The sequence below is a fragment of the Saccopteryx bilineata genome, chromosome 2 (genome assembly GCF_036850765.1).
Source record: "Saccopteryx bilineata isolate mSacBil1 chromosome 2, mSacBil1_pri_phased_curated, whole genome shotgun sequence".
In the NCBI taxonomy this organism is placed as follows: domain Eukaryota; kingdom Metazoa; phylum Chordata; class Mammalia; order Chiroptera; family Emballonuridae; genus Saccopteryx; species Saccopteryx bilineata.
In genome coordinates, this window is record NC_089491.1 from 333,215,763 (window position 1) to 333,229,935 (window position 14,173).

Consider the following 14,173-nt stretch of genomic DNA (forward strand, 5'->3'; position numbering starts at 1 on the left):
GCTCAAGGTCCCCAGCTAGCAAGTGGTGGCATTTGAGAAACCTGGATGTGATTTCAGAGCTTGGGCCTCTTCTAATAACAATGTGGAAAAAAAAAGTCGCTGAATCGAGCACAAAAACAGACGAAATTCTAGTGTAATGAAGAACCAAAAATTCCTGCGGGCTGAGTAGAAAAATTATTTTCAGGGTGCGTGTCTGCCTGTCGACACGTTTCCAACCCAAACTTTCTCCTTTCCCGGCCTCCCCACCCCCTCTGACAGATGACAGAGAGCCCGATTGTAGGGGAAAGGTCGCCTTCGCAATTTGGCTCCTCCCTTCCTGCTAGTTCAACTCCATTTCAACAGAGGCCTACAGAGCCTAGGGATATCCCATCCAACCCCGACATCCGGACACGCGAATTGCTGTCCTAGAGCTCAGGGCACCTGCCAAGAGTCACCTAGCCAGAGCTTTGGCGCTCCGGCTGCCCCGCCTGCTCCCAGGAGGCAGGCAGTGAAACCGCCGTCAGCCTTCCCTTCCACGGTGGCTTAAAGATTCTTTCCCAGGGGCCTCCCGACTCCTAGCGTCTCCCAGGACTCTAAGTTTTGAGAGCCGCCAGCCATTAGGTACTCTCACGGCAGAACGTCTAAAATTTAGGGCGGGAGTTGGGAGGGGAATGCTCAGTAAGGCGTTCCAGCTCCCAAATCTGGGTTTAAGGCTAGACTGGAAGGTTTTAGCTCTTCGGTTCGATCTGAAGGCGTTCTTAAAAATCTCCTATGGCCACATTTTAGATGAGGACACGGGCCCAATGTGTGCAAAGTGACGTTCATATGCAGTTAGGCGCGAACACCACGGCCGGATGAGAATTTCACATTTCCTTAAACAACGTGAGAAACTCCCACAGCAATCAGAATTTATTAAATTAATCCTAAGGATTTTGAATGAAGGGTGGAGGGTGGCATCCGGAATCTCGTTATCTCTAGGAAGTGAACCTCCTAGAAAGCCAGATCTTCAGTCCCTGGAATGGAGAACTTGAGGGGGGGGGGGGGGTCTGGTGCCCTCTGCCAATCTGCGCTCCGTTGAAGAACCCATCCTCCGCTGCCCGTACGTAGGTCAGCCCGTTCCATGTGAGGGCCCTTGGATTGGGGCAGGTCAGGTGTCTTCACCGATTTCGTATTTGGGGCGAGGAGAATGAACTTTCTGATTCCTTCCAAAGTTTTCCGCAGCAGCAAAAGCAGCCGAAATTAATAAACGCGCCTAGTCACTGCTGACCTCACTGACTCAGAGACGCACGGCTGTGTGTTTTCCAAAACAGCTCTGACCAAGCAAGCGCCCAGGGACAACCCCAGACCCCTACCGCCTTCGCCGGGGGCGGGGCCGCGTACACGCCGCAGAGTGCGTGCGTGCGGACGTGCAGGCCCGAGGACGCGTGCGCGGGCTCCAGGGCTGGAGCGCGACTATAAGTGGGCGGTGCGGGTGGCCTTTTTCTGCCACTTGCTGCTGACTTCGCTCGTCTTTTAGGCTTAGTCTGAGTTGCGACGTCGCGGTCTGGTTGGCCGACTTTCCTTACAGCTTCTGCACGACCTGCTGTTACAGCGAGCGAGCCACTCCGGCCCTTCTTCCTGGAGGTGAGCGGCACTCTGGGCTTCCCCCCATCCCCCATCCTCCAGCCTGCGTGCCGGGTCCGGGTCCGGGTCCCGGACTGTGGCCGAGCTTTCTGGAGCTTTCCTCCTCCCTCCGCCCGCCTCTGGGTCCCCACTTAGCCATCCGGCCCTGCTTTCTCCAGGTGTGGCCCTAACTAGAATCCATGTGGCCCACTCCATGTTCTCTAGTGCTGGGTTAGTCGCCCATGCCGTGCCCTCCCAAAGCCCTGCTAGCATCTCCTTCCTGTCAGGACACTTGGCGTGGTGTCTGTAACTGCCTGTGTTCTTGCCTGTCGCCTCAGACTGTTAAAGAAGGCGGGGTTCATGTCTCTAGGGTCCTCTGTGGCCCTGGTAACTTCCATGGTGCTTAACACATTGTGGGTCATCAGGGTATATTTGTTACTATGTGAACTTGATAGAGTTGACTCTCTTATTAGAATAATTTTGACCTTCAAAAAGTTTATGATTAACTCGAATGCGAATGAGATGTGAGGGAGACTTCCCAGGCAAGTTGCCTTCTCAAGGGCATGTTCTTATAGTCCTGCTCCCCCCAAAAGGGACTCGGTCTTTACCTAAGGAAGGTTTCTGGTCCCTGGACTGTGGCATAGAGACTTTGCGTTGCACCTGGCAGGAGAAGTACAGGTTTTACTTTAAAAAGATATAAAAGTTTTAAGGAATGCTCAAGAAAAGAAGCAAGACTGGCTTCTCAGCCATGCAGTTGACAGTGTTAATATACTTTAGCTTCTACTGTGGGAAAACAGCCATGGGTCGGTATATCCCTGGCTGGCTGGGCCTCGCGGGTAGCTCCATGGGAGGATATAAGGGCCAGGGCCAGGTGCATGCATATTCCAGAAGGTTCTAGACTAACCTTGCCTCTCTTTCTTCAGGATCCAGAGGCCTTGTGGAAGCAGAAGGCAGCTCTACTGCTCTACAAAGGAGTGGGAACCTTTCAGCTATGAAACATATATTAAACTTCTATCTCTTAGGTGGGGTGCTGACCCTACTTTCCATCTTTGTTAGACTGATGGAGACAGTGGAAGGCTTGCTGGAGAACCCATCCCCCCGGAGCGCCTGGATCACCAGAGGTCAGCTAGCCAGCGCGGAAGCCCCTAGAGCCTTCCAGAACATCCATCCAGAGGGGTGTGATAAGACCTCTCTCCACCGGCTATAAACTTGGAACACTGGCCTAAACCTATCCAACCATATGTCCCAGTTCGTGGGCAGGCAGGCTCAGCATCAGTGTTAGAGAACTAACTGTTACTAAGCCCTTGAAGGGCCCCTCCGTCTGGATGCTTCCTGCCCTGGAAAAAGAACCTGTTTAATCGTTGTCAGAGGGTTGCCTATGGCTGTGATTCCACTCATCTCTGCAGAATCTGCTCTGTGCCTTGTTGTCCTTGGCAACATGGCTCTGATCTCTCTCAGATGAGGGCTTGTGCTACAACTTAAGCTGTTGGGAGATGATGGTGTTTTCAGGCCTCCTTCCTTAACATCTGCCAAGAATTCCTTTGGACATGGATGGCTTATGGTCAGTTTCTTTGGTGTTCAATTTCTCTTTCATGTGAGTGCCTCTGTATGGGTAACATTAAAGAGGTGTGTGAGCTGGCTGCAGGGAGGGGGAAGATGGAGTATTAGGTATCCAGTTCTCATTGTTTTACATTTTTAAGTCCTTCCTCCAGCATCGTGTGCATTGGTCTGAAGGGGGACAGTGGGATGACAAACCCTGCTCAGGACATGGGCATTTTAGCCACTATGTGGCTTAAGTGAATTTTTCTAATGAAATAAAGTTGAATATACATTTTCACTATGTGTCATGTTGACTTTTGCCCTTCAAATTTGTGCATAGGGAAGTGTCTTAATTCATAGATCTGAGTTTTAACATCTTAAAACTTGGGAGAATGAAAGTGCTTAAAACACAAGGTAAATGCTGGGTTAGAGCATCATCCTGATATGCCAAGGTTGCACGTTCGGTCCCTGGTCAGGATACATACAAGAATTAACCAATGAATGCGTAAATAAGGAAAATGACAAATCGATGTTTCTTTCAATTCAAAACAAAACTAATACTTCTCACTCGCCTCTTTCTCTCCTCTCTCTCTGTAAAATCAATAAATAAAATCTTAAAAATAAAAAGGTAAATGAATCTCTGGATTTGGAGGTGGGGTAGCTGGATCTGCATAGTCTGAGTTTAGGCCAAGACCATTACAGTCCTTTTCACTGTGTGCATCTCCAAAGTTGCTTCTGTGAACTCTCAAGCTCACTAATTCCTATAGTCTTTCTAGATCCCTTGTGTGCTTGCAACCTAGCCAGTTTTCCTCTTAGCTCATCTTGTGGTGCTTTGTCAATAGCAACCAACAATATTCAAGCTGCTAAAATTCTGTTCTATGACTCTTCTTTTTAGATAAATTAGATTAAGGTTATGTCTTGTTTAGTTACTGCAGAAAACTATTTTACCAAATACTCTGCTACTATACAACATGGGTTGCTAACCTTCCTGCTTCCATTAAGATGTCTTTACTGCCTTCCAAATAACCTGACGTCACACACTAGGGTTTTATTTTTTTAATTTTTTTTTTTTTAGGGTTTTATTTTTTTAGATATGCAACACTCCTAGATTCCAATCTCTATCAGTCAAGGATACAGGTTAGTTATGCTGCAGCAATAATCCTAAAATCTCAATTTAAACAGCAGTTGCCTAGGGGTACACTCCCAGGAAGCAGAATGGGGATCTAATCAAGGGACTTCCCTTTGCCTTCATCACATCTGATGAGTGGAATATCATAATCACTAGTCTGTCGTGTCCCCCATTCTAACCCCCTTTCCCTTTATTGCATTTATCCTGTCCCTATCCCACTAGTATTAGATGTGTGGGAACACATGGCTTGTGTTTTTTTAGTTTGTAGATTTCTGTAAAGCCAGTAGCCACAGCCACTATCACAGCTGCCTGGCCCATGCAGGTTCGCATTTGATTCGGACAGACGGTAATGAAACAACAGAGCCAAGAACTGGTGGGCCATTAGCTTTAATCCTAGCTTGCACCCTAGCTTGCGGGCAAGAAATACACACAGTAGGAAAACACTTCCCTTTCCATTCAGGGCTCCCAAAGCCACTGACTAATCCAAGTTTTCCTAGGATCAAAGGTACCTCACCAGCCTTAACCTCTGTTCCCCATCTCCTTTTCTCTGCACAAACTGCACAAACTGGCTTCTCCTTCAGCACTCCGCCATCTTGGCTGCTTCTCCTCTGCTCCACATGGCCTTTCTCTGCTCTCCTCCAGCATGGGCTCCTCTGCCCCATTTTATAGTGTAGAAATCAAAACCTTTAATAAACAAGGAAGTCTCTGATACAAAGTCACTTATCTGAGGCATAATGGGATTCCTCATGAGAGTGCACCACCCCACATCATGCAACAGTCAAGAGTGTGGGGAAAAGCTTAGTTTTGAAAAGATCATAGTATTAAAAGGGTGGGAACGGCATAAAGACACTGCCTGCTTACAGCCTGTCCCCCACACTCAATGCAAACTATAAGTGAGCAAACATATCATATTTACAAACTTATTTGACCAACAATCTCCATCTCAAGCCACAGCTGAAACTGGTCTAGAAACTTGTGCATCACTCAAATTCCTGAAGTTGGTGTGGCTGAATGGAATTCTTGGGTTGTCTCCTTTGGGGGAGGCACAGAGGATATATTCCACCTGCAGGAGGGATAGTGAGTTGCATGATTATTGACTAGCTGGTTGTTGGGCAGATAAAATGTATTATGCTCACTTTGTTAAAGATTACGCTGCCCACGAGGAGGCCGTTGCCCAGGTGATATTAATGTGTGTTGGGGGCAGGCAGGATCATTGAGCCTGAGGCTTGGTTTTGGGATTAAGCCTCTCCCACCCTTTTTGATGTAGGGCAGTACAATCCAATCATGCCTCAGAGAAGTGACTTTGTATTAGAGACTTCCCTATTTTGTATATTGGATTAAAGGTTTTGATTTCTACACTATAAAATGGGGACAGAGCGGGAGCTTGCGCTCTTGGCTCCTGAGATTATCATTAGAGGAGAGAGCAGAGCAGAGAGCAGAAGGAGGCCACGTGGAGGAGGCCAGGAGAAGCAGCTAAGATGGCGGAGTACTGAGTGAGATGCCAGTTTGTGCAGAGTTTGTATCTGGGATAAGGAAGGAGATGAGGAACTGAGGAGAATAAGGCTGGTGAGCTAGAAACCTTTGATTCTAGGAAATTCGGATAAGTCAGTGGCTTTGTGAGCACTGAATGTGAGTGGGTTTTGGAGCCCAGTGTGTATTTTTTACTTGCCTGCCGGGTGCAAGCTAGAATTAAAGAAAATGGTCTATCAGTTTTTGGCTCCATTGTTTCTTTACCGACTGTCCGAATCCAATGCGAACCTGCATGGGCCAGGCTGCTTTGATGGTGGCCCTGGTGGCTGGCTTTATTACACTGGTCATTAGTGGTAGTCATTGATGTTCTCCAAATATTTCTCCCGTTTCCTTCCAGGCACACGATAGAATTGCATTCCCTGAGCACTTTGTTGTTAGATGGGTCCATGAATTAGTTCTGGCCAATGAGTATGAGTAGAAGTGACTTGTGTCAATTCTAGATTGGAGCATTTAAGCACTGGTTCAAAAACCTCTTTTTCCTTCCACCACAATGACCAGAAGTGCTCCAAATGAAACTGTTCCATGAGTGTAAGTCCTGTAGTAGGTAAAAGGCAGAAACCATGTAACAAACCAAAAACATGAGGCTAGTGTGTTCCAAAAGGAAACTTTATTTTAAAAGCGCCTGGGTGCAGGCGAGCTGAGACCAGCAAAGGAATGGAGCCAGCCCCAAGGGAGGAATGGGGCAGGAATTATATGGATTTGTCAAAGGGCCTTCGGCAAAGGCAGTTGCAAGATAACTTCTGCTTGTGGTTGGTAGTGGTGCCAGAGTTCCTTAAAATCTTTTGCACTCTAATCCAATTGTCCCTTATCAGCATCCAGCTGCAAAGGAGTTCTGAGCCAGATTACTGACTAGGCAAGTCCTTCTTCCTCCTTCAGGTCTGCAATGTTCTTAAGAAAGATGGTGTGGCTGAGTAGCCATTTTATCTATCAGTAGGCATGCCATGGACCAGATTCCTCAGCTGATCTTTGAATTAAAAATTTTTTTTTTACAGAGGCCTGACCTGTGGTGGCACAGTGGATGAAGCGTCGACCTGGAATGCTGAGGTTGCCGGTTCAAAACCCTGGGCCTGCCTGGTCAAGGCACATATGGGAGTTGATGCTTCCTGCTCCTCCCCCCTTCTCTCTCTCTCTCTCTTCTCTAAAATGAATAAATAAATAAATAATTTTTTTAAAAATAGAAAATTTTTTTTTACAGAGACAGAAAGACAGAGAGAGGGATAGATAGGGACAGACAGACAGACAGGACGGAGAGAGATGAAAAGCATCAATCATTAGTTTTTTGTTGTGATACCTTAGTTGTTCATTGATTGCTTTCTCATATGTGCCTTGACCGTGGGGCTACAGCAGACCTAGTAACCTGTATGGCCAGTGGCCAGGGCCACTATCACAGCAGCCTGGCCCATGCAGGTTCGCATTGGATTCAGATAGTCGGTAAAGAAACAACGGAGCCAAAAACTGGTGGACCATCATCTTTAATCCTAGCTTGCACCCAGCAGGCAAGTAAAAACACACACACTGGGCTCCAAAACCCACTCACATTCAGTGTTCACAAAGCTACTGACTTATCCGAGTTTCCTAGAATCAAAGGTTTCTAGCTCACCAGACTTATTCACCTCTGTTCCCCATCTCCTTCCTTCTCCCTGCACAAACTGGCTTCTCACTCAACACTTCGCCATCTTGGCTGCTTCTCCTGGCCTCCTCCACGTGGCCTTTCTCTGCTTTCCTCTCTGCTCTCTCCTCATATGTTAATCTCAGGAACCAAGAGAGCAAGCTCCCGTTCTGCCCCCATTTTATAGTATAGAAATCAAAACCTTTAATCCAATATACAAAATAGGGAAGTCTCTAATACAAAGTCACTTATCTGAGGCATGATGAGATTGTACCACCCCACATCAAAAAGGGTGAGAAAGGCTTAGTCCTAAAACCAAGCCCCAGGCTACAAGGATCCTGCCTGCCCACAGCCCACCCCCAACACACATCAGTATCACCTGGGCAATGGCTTCCATGTGGGCAGCGCCATCTTTAACAAAGTGAGCATAATATATTATCATAATATTTTATCTGCCCAACATAACCCCTTGCTTAAGCCAGCGACCTTGGGTCCAAGCTGGTGAGCTTTGCTCAAACTAGATGAGCCCGCGCTCAAGCTGGTGATCTCCGGGTCTTGAACCTGGGTCCTCCGCATCCCAGTCCAATGCTCTATCCACTGTGCCACCGTCTGATCAGGCCTCAGCTGATCTTTGATGAACATGCAGTGTAAGAGAGAAATAAACCCTTGTTGTGCTAAGCTGTTGAAATTTGGGCTTTTTTTGTGTGTGTGTGGCAGAGACAGAGAGTCAGAGAGAGAGAGACAGATATGGATAGATAGACAGGAAGGGAGAGAAATGAGAAACATCAATTTTTCGTTGCGGCTCCTTAGTTGTTCATTGATTGATTTCTCATATGTGCTTTGATTGGGGGGAGGGCTACAGCAGACCGAGTAACCCCTTGCTTGAGCCAGCGACCTTGGGCTCAAGCTGGTGAGCCTTGCTCAAACCAGATGAGCCCACGCTTAAGCTGGCAACCTCAGGGTCTCGAACCTGGGTCCTCCACATCCCAGTCCGAAGCTCAATCCACTGTACCACCACCTGGTGAGGCGAAATTTGGGGTGTAAAGCCAGTAGCCACAGCCACCATCATAGCCGCCTGGCCCATGCAGGTTCACATTAGATTCAGACGGATGGTAATGAAACAACGGAGCCAAGAACTGGTGGGCCATTAGTTCTAATCCTAGCTTGCACCCGGTGGGCAAGTAAAAACACACACTGGGCTCCAAAACCCACTCATTCAGCACTCACAAAGCTAATGACTTATACGAGTTTTCTAGAATCAAAGGTGTCTACCTCACCAGCCTCATTCACCTCTGTTCCCCATCTCCTTCTCTCTGCACAAACTCTGCACAAACTGGCTTCTCTTTCAGCACTCTACCATCTTGGCTGCTTCTCCTGGCCTCCTCCACATGGCCTTTTTCTAATGCTAATCTCAGGAACCAAGAGAGCAAGCTCCCGGTCTGCCCCATTTTATAGTGTAGAAATCAAAACCTTTAATCCAATATACAAACAAGGAAGTCTATGATACAAAATCATTTATCTGAGGTATAATGAGATTCCTCATGAGAGTGCACCATCCCACATTATACAATCTGTCAAGGGTGTGGGGAAAAGCTTATTCTTAAAACTAAGCTTTAGGCCAGGGGTCCCAAACTACGGCTCGCGGGCCACATGCGGCCCCCTGAGGCCATTTATCCGGCCCCCACCGCACTTCCGGAAGGGGCACCTCTTTCATTAGTGGTCAGTGAGAGAAGCATAGTTCCCATTGAAATACTGGTCAGTTTGTTGATTTAAATTTACTTGTTCTTTATTTTAAATATTGTATTTGTTCTCATTTTGTTTTTTTACTTTAAAATAAGATATGTGCAGTGTGCATAGGAATTTGTTCATAGTTTTTTTTATAGTCTGGCCCTCCAACAGTCTGAGGGACAGTGAACTGGCCCCCTGTGTAAAAAGTTTGGGGACCCCTGCTTTAGGCTATAATCACCCTACCTGCTTACAGCCTGTCCCCACACCCAATGCAAACTATAAGCGAGCAAACATATATATCATATTTACAAACTTATTTGACCAACATGGGGTTTTTTTGTTACTGCAGCATGACTTGGGCTATTCTGATTGATATATTACAGCACCTACAGTAACCAGACATTGACTAAGATATCTACCTACCTCAGATAACATACATAAGATAGAAGGGGAGAATCATGTAAACAAATAAATTACATTTTGTGGTTCTATGAGAGAATACATGTATAGGATAGTGGGTACGTAAAGTTATTTGTGGGCAAAAGGTGGAAGTTCAAGAAAAGCTTCTTAGAGGATCTGAATTTTAAAAAATGCATAGGTGGACTAATTCCACAGGAGTGGGATGGCACCAAGAAATTGCATTTCTGAGGAGCTCCTAGGGGTATTGCTCCTGCTGGTTCCCAGGCCACACATGGAAGAGGTGTTATCTTGCTCAGATGTCCTGGAACAAAATGGTGAAGAGCCTTGAGGACAACAGCTATGGCTCAGTTGGAGCGAGTTGGCCCCAGGTGCTGAGGATGGCTCCATGGCCTCTGCCTCAGGCACTAAGAAGAGCTCGGTTGCTGAGCAATGAAGCAGCACCCCAGATGGACAGAGCATCGCCCCCTAGTGGGTTTGCCAGGTGGATCCCAGTTGGGGCGCCTGTGGGAGAAACTGTCTCTGCCTCCCCTCCTCTCACTGAATAAAAAAAAAATTGGAAAAAAAAATGAATAGGTGGTCAAGTTAGGGAAGAGTTTCCCAGTAGAAAGATCAGTAAGCAAGGGCATGGAGGTGAGCCTACGTGTAGCACATTTAGAAAATTCCAAGTACAAATTTTAAATCTGTGTTGACTATTAACTTGAGGCCTTAATGCTGATGCTACCTTTTCATTTTACTGCAGAGGCAACAAGACTTGGTGACTTAGACAACATCACTGGTCAGTTCCCAGCATGCAGCCCTTCTTTCAGGATTTTTTTTCTTTTTCATGAACTCTTCAGAATGCAACATAACAAAATATAGCAATGATAAGATTTTCATGTGACCAGTGGTGGAGCAATGGATAGAGCATCCACTTGGAATGCTGAGGTCCCCAGTTCAAAACCATGAGGTCACCAGCTTGAGCGAAGGGTCATTGGCTTGAGCACAAGGTTGCTGGCTTGAGCAAGGGTCACTGACTCGGCTTGAGCCCCCCAGTCAAGGCACATATGAGAAACAATCAATGAAAACTAAAGTGAAGCAAATATGAATTGATGCTTCTCACTTTCCTCCCTGTCTCTCCCTTCTTGTCTCACTACCTCTCCCTCTCTCAAATCAATAAAAAAATATTTTAATGAATTGCCTTTATTATGCTATATACCTGAATCTAATACAAAACAATGTTGAATGCAAACTGTAATTGCAAAATTAAAAATTCACTGACTTTCAAAAATAATGATAATGATGATGATGAACATTTTACCCCTGAAGTAATTCCTATGTAGGCACAAGAGACACTTCCAGAACAAGGTTGTGAGAGGTTCCCCGCGAGGGGGAATCAGAGGCTGTGGGTCCCCCAGCCCTCCTCACCATTCTGGCCAGCTCACTTCTGTCTTGGCACAACCTTGGGAGGGTCATTTCTTCCTGTTCGCAGGGAGGTTGAGTGAGAGATGGAATACAGTACCATATTTCCCCATGTATAAAACTCACCCTTTTTTGAAAAATTTGGGGTCTAAAAACTGGGTGTGTCTTTTACAGTGGTTGTAGATTTTTTTTACTTGTGTTTTCTGCTTTTTTGTGCTTGTTGTCTTTGTGCTCATTGTTTAATAATGAATAAGACTTGAGTGCAGCCTGACCAGGCAGTGGCTCAGTGGATGGAGCATCGGTCTGGGATGCTGAGGACCCAGGTTTGAAGCCCCGAGGTTGTCAGCTTGAGTGCGGGCTCATCTGGTTTGAGCAAGGCTTGCCAGCTTGAGCCCAAAGTTGCTGGCTTGGGCAGGGAGTGGGTCAGTCGGTCTTCTGCCCCCCCTTCAGTCAAGGCAAATATGAGAAAGCAATCAATGAACAATTAAGGTACCACAACAAAGAATTGATTCTTCTCATCTCTCTCCCTTCCTGTCTGTCTGTCCCTATCTATCTCTCTGTCTCTTTCTGTCTCTGTCACAAAAATAAAAACTTGAGTTCAATAACTTTATGTAATACTTTTTTTTTTCAAATTTCAGGCCCCAAAATTAAGGTGCATCTTTTCTTTCTTTCTTTCTTTCTTTCTTTCTTTCTTTCTTTCTTTCTTTCTTTCTTTCTTTCTTCCTTTTATTTTATTTTTTTAAGGTGCATCTTATACATGGGAGCTGTAAGGTATTTTCTGCTGAGGAAGAAAGAAGGACATAGCCACCAAGTGTGGACAAGCTAAAGCTTTATTTAGAGCACTCCCGAGCGAGGTTCACTGGTCTGCAAGACAGGGGCCAGGGAAGTCGCGCAGCTTCTCCCTCCTGGGGGTAATTTATAGTGTTGGTAGGGTGGTGGTGGGTGGTGAAATTTCATTGTTTCATTGGCTGACAGACAGTTGTTCTTTTTCAAAATGCTCCTGGGCCGTTTCTTTTGATGGGCATGGGTGTGGCCGTTTCTTTTGGCGGTCATGGATGTGTGTGGTTCCTCATGTGACATTTCCCCATTGCCAACCAACCTCACATTTCGACCTTTTATGTTACATAGGGGTGCCACTATTCATCTGGCTACTTCCTGCTGGTTAAGAGGAAGGGAGGTCAGAAGGTGGTGGCTTTAAAGGAAGTCGCATATATGGGTATAGGAGCATTTGGTTGACCATGATTCGAGAAACCTCGCGGATGTGGCCCTGAAGAATCTAAGAGAAAGAGGAGCAAACATGAGTAATATGCTGATAATTAGAAGAGGACCTAGGATAGGGGCAACCCAGGTGAGGATGGGTGACTGCTATCAGGAGTTAAGTGGGTTGTAGGAAGAGAGATCCTTGCACAGTTTCTCTTGCAGATGGTTGAGGACATTGATGTTTTCTTCCATCAGGCCAGTCTCATTGATATAGTAACAGCATTGCTCCCTGCTTTAACTCACTCTGGAGGCAGGTTCCCAGTGGGAAGGAGTAACAGGAGGATCTGCAGGGCCCAAACTTTTGGTGAGCTGAAGACCGGTGGAGCCCAGTGGTTCTGACTGGCAGCGGTCCTGTACAGGGGCAAACTTGAGATGGGTAATTATGAGTTTAAGGCCCTGTTGATGATTCGCCAAAATAGGGAATTGGGTCTAGATGGGAATTGGGAGGGATTCTTTAAGCAGATGTGAACGGGTGGGTGGTGGGTAGCTATTATAGGGGTATAAGAATCCCAGACTTGAGGGTTGACAATATCTGGTGGAATAGGGGGTGCAACCAGGTTAGGGTAATCTGTGGTAGTGTAGGAGAGCCTTCAGCCAGGAGTGGTAGGAGTAAGTGGGAAGATATTGTCAGCTAGGTAGTGGCTCTGAGACTTTGTAGAATGTCCCTACCCAGAAGGGGTACAGAGTATGAGGGCATAACTAAGAAGGAGTGCAAAAAGAGGAGTCTGTCCAAACTGCATGTCAGGGGTGGCGTGTGAAGGGGAAAAGAAGAGGTCCCATCCACTCCCATAACTGAGACCTGTGAGGGAACTAGAGGTCCAGAGTGTGATGGTAAAACAGAGGCCAGGCGGTGGCGCAGTGGATAGAGCGTCGGACTGGGATGTGGAAGGACCCAGGTTCGAGACCCCGAGGTCGCCAGCTTGAGCGCGGGCTCAACTGGTTTGAGCAAAAGCTCACTGGCTTAGACCCAGGGTCGCTGACTCGAGCAGGGGGTTACTCCATCTGCTGAAGGCCCGCAGTCAGGGCACATATGGGAGGGCAATCAATAAACAACTAAGGTGTCGCAACAAAAAAAACTGATGATTGATGCTTCTCATCTCTTTCCGTTCCTGTCTGTCTGTCCCTATCTATCCCTCTCTCTGACTCTCTGTGTATCTGTAAAAATAAATAAATAAATAAATAAATAAATAAATAAATAAATAAATAAAATGAAAGGAACTTAAGAGGCATACCAACTGTCTGCAATGTGAGGTCCTTATTTAAAAAAACAAAAATGGAGAAAGTAGCCCCCGTTGTCCACAAGAAATGAGATGGACTTACCTGCTACCTGCAGTGTTACCCTGGGCTCGGCGAGGGTGATGGAGGTCTTTGAGTCCTGGCCGCGTCAGTCGTTCATGAGACCGAGAAGTTTGAGTGGTGGGCCTGCCTGGCTGGCTTGGCCTCCCATTTGGGTGGCTTGTCATCTGCGTGGAGACTCCGAGGTAGAGCCTGTTACCCGAAGGGGGTAATCGCTCCGCCAGTGACAGGACTGCTTGCAGTCAGGGCAGGGCCTAGTGGGCGGCCTCAAGCAGGGGCAGTGACGGGCCCAGTGACGCCCTTTGTCACATTTGAAGCAACCTCCTGGTGGGGTTCCTCTTTGCTGCCCAGACTTGAGTTGGGTACCTCCTGTGCCTTGCCCTGTTGATCTGCGGGCCTCAGGGCTGCCACAAGAGCCTGGGTTTGAAGCGTTACCTTTTGCTGCATGCGGGCATGGCGAGCAGCCTTGGCCTTTTCCTCCCGACCAGTAAAAATGCTATATTCATCATGTCTTGGATAGGGGCTTGGGGGCCCTCTTCCACCTTTTTAAGTTTCTTCTGAATGTCCAGGGCCGATTGGGAAATAAAGTGAGTATCAATACAGTGGCCCCGGCATTGGAGGCAGGGTCTAGATGGGTATGGAGGACCATAGCCTCAGTGAGGTGGTTCAAAAAGAGGGCCGGG

General features: G+C 47.0%; 1 protein-coding gene across 1 annotated transcript; it reads left to right on the plus strand.

Moving 5' to 3' along the window:
- Positions 1 to 1,379: 1,379 nt before the first annotated feature.
- HILPDA (hypoxia inducible lipid droplet associated) lies at positions 1,380 to 3,418 on the plus strand. Its single transcript, XM_066262241.1, is given in 3 exon segments — positions 1,380 to 1,602; positions 2,505 to 2,729; positions 2,732 to 3,418. Coding segments are annotated over 2 exon segments (189 nt in total). The 5' UTR covers positions 1,380 to 1,602; positions 2,505 to 2,572; the 3' UTR covers positions 2,764 to 3,418.
- The last annotated feature ends 10,755 nt before the right edge of the window (positions 3,419 to 14,173 follow it).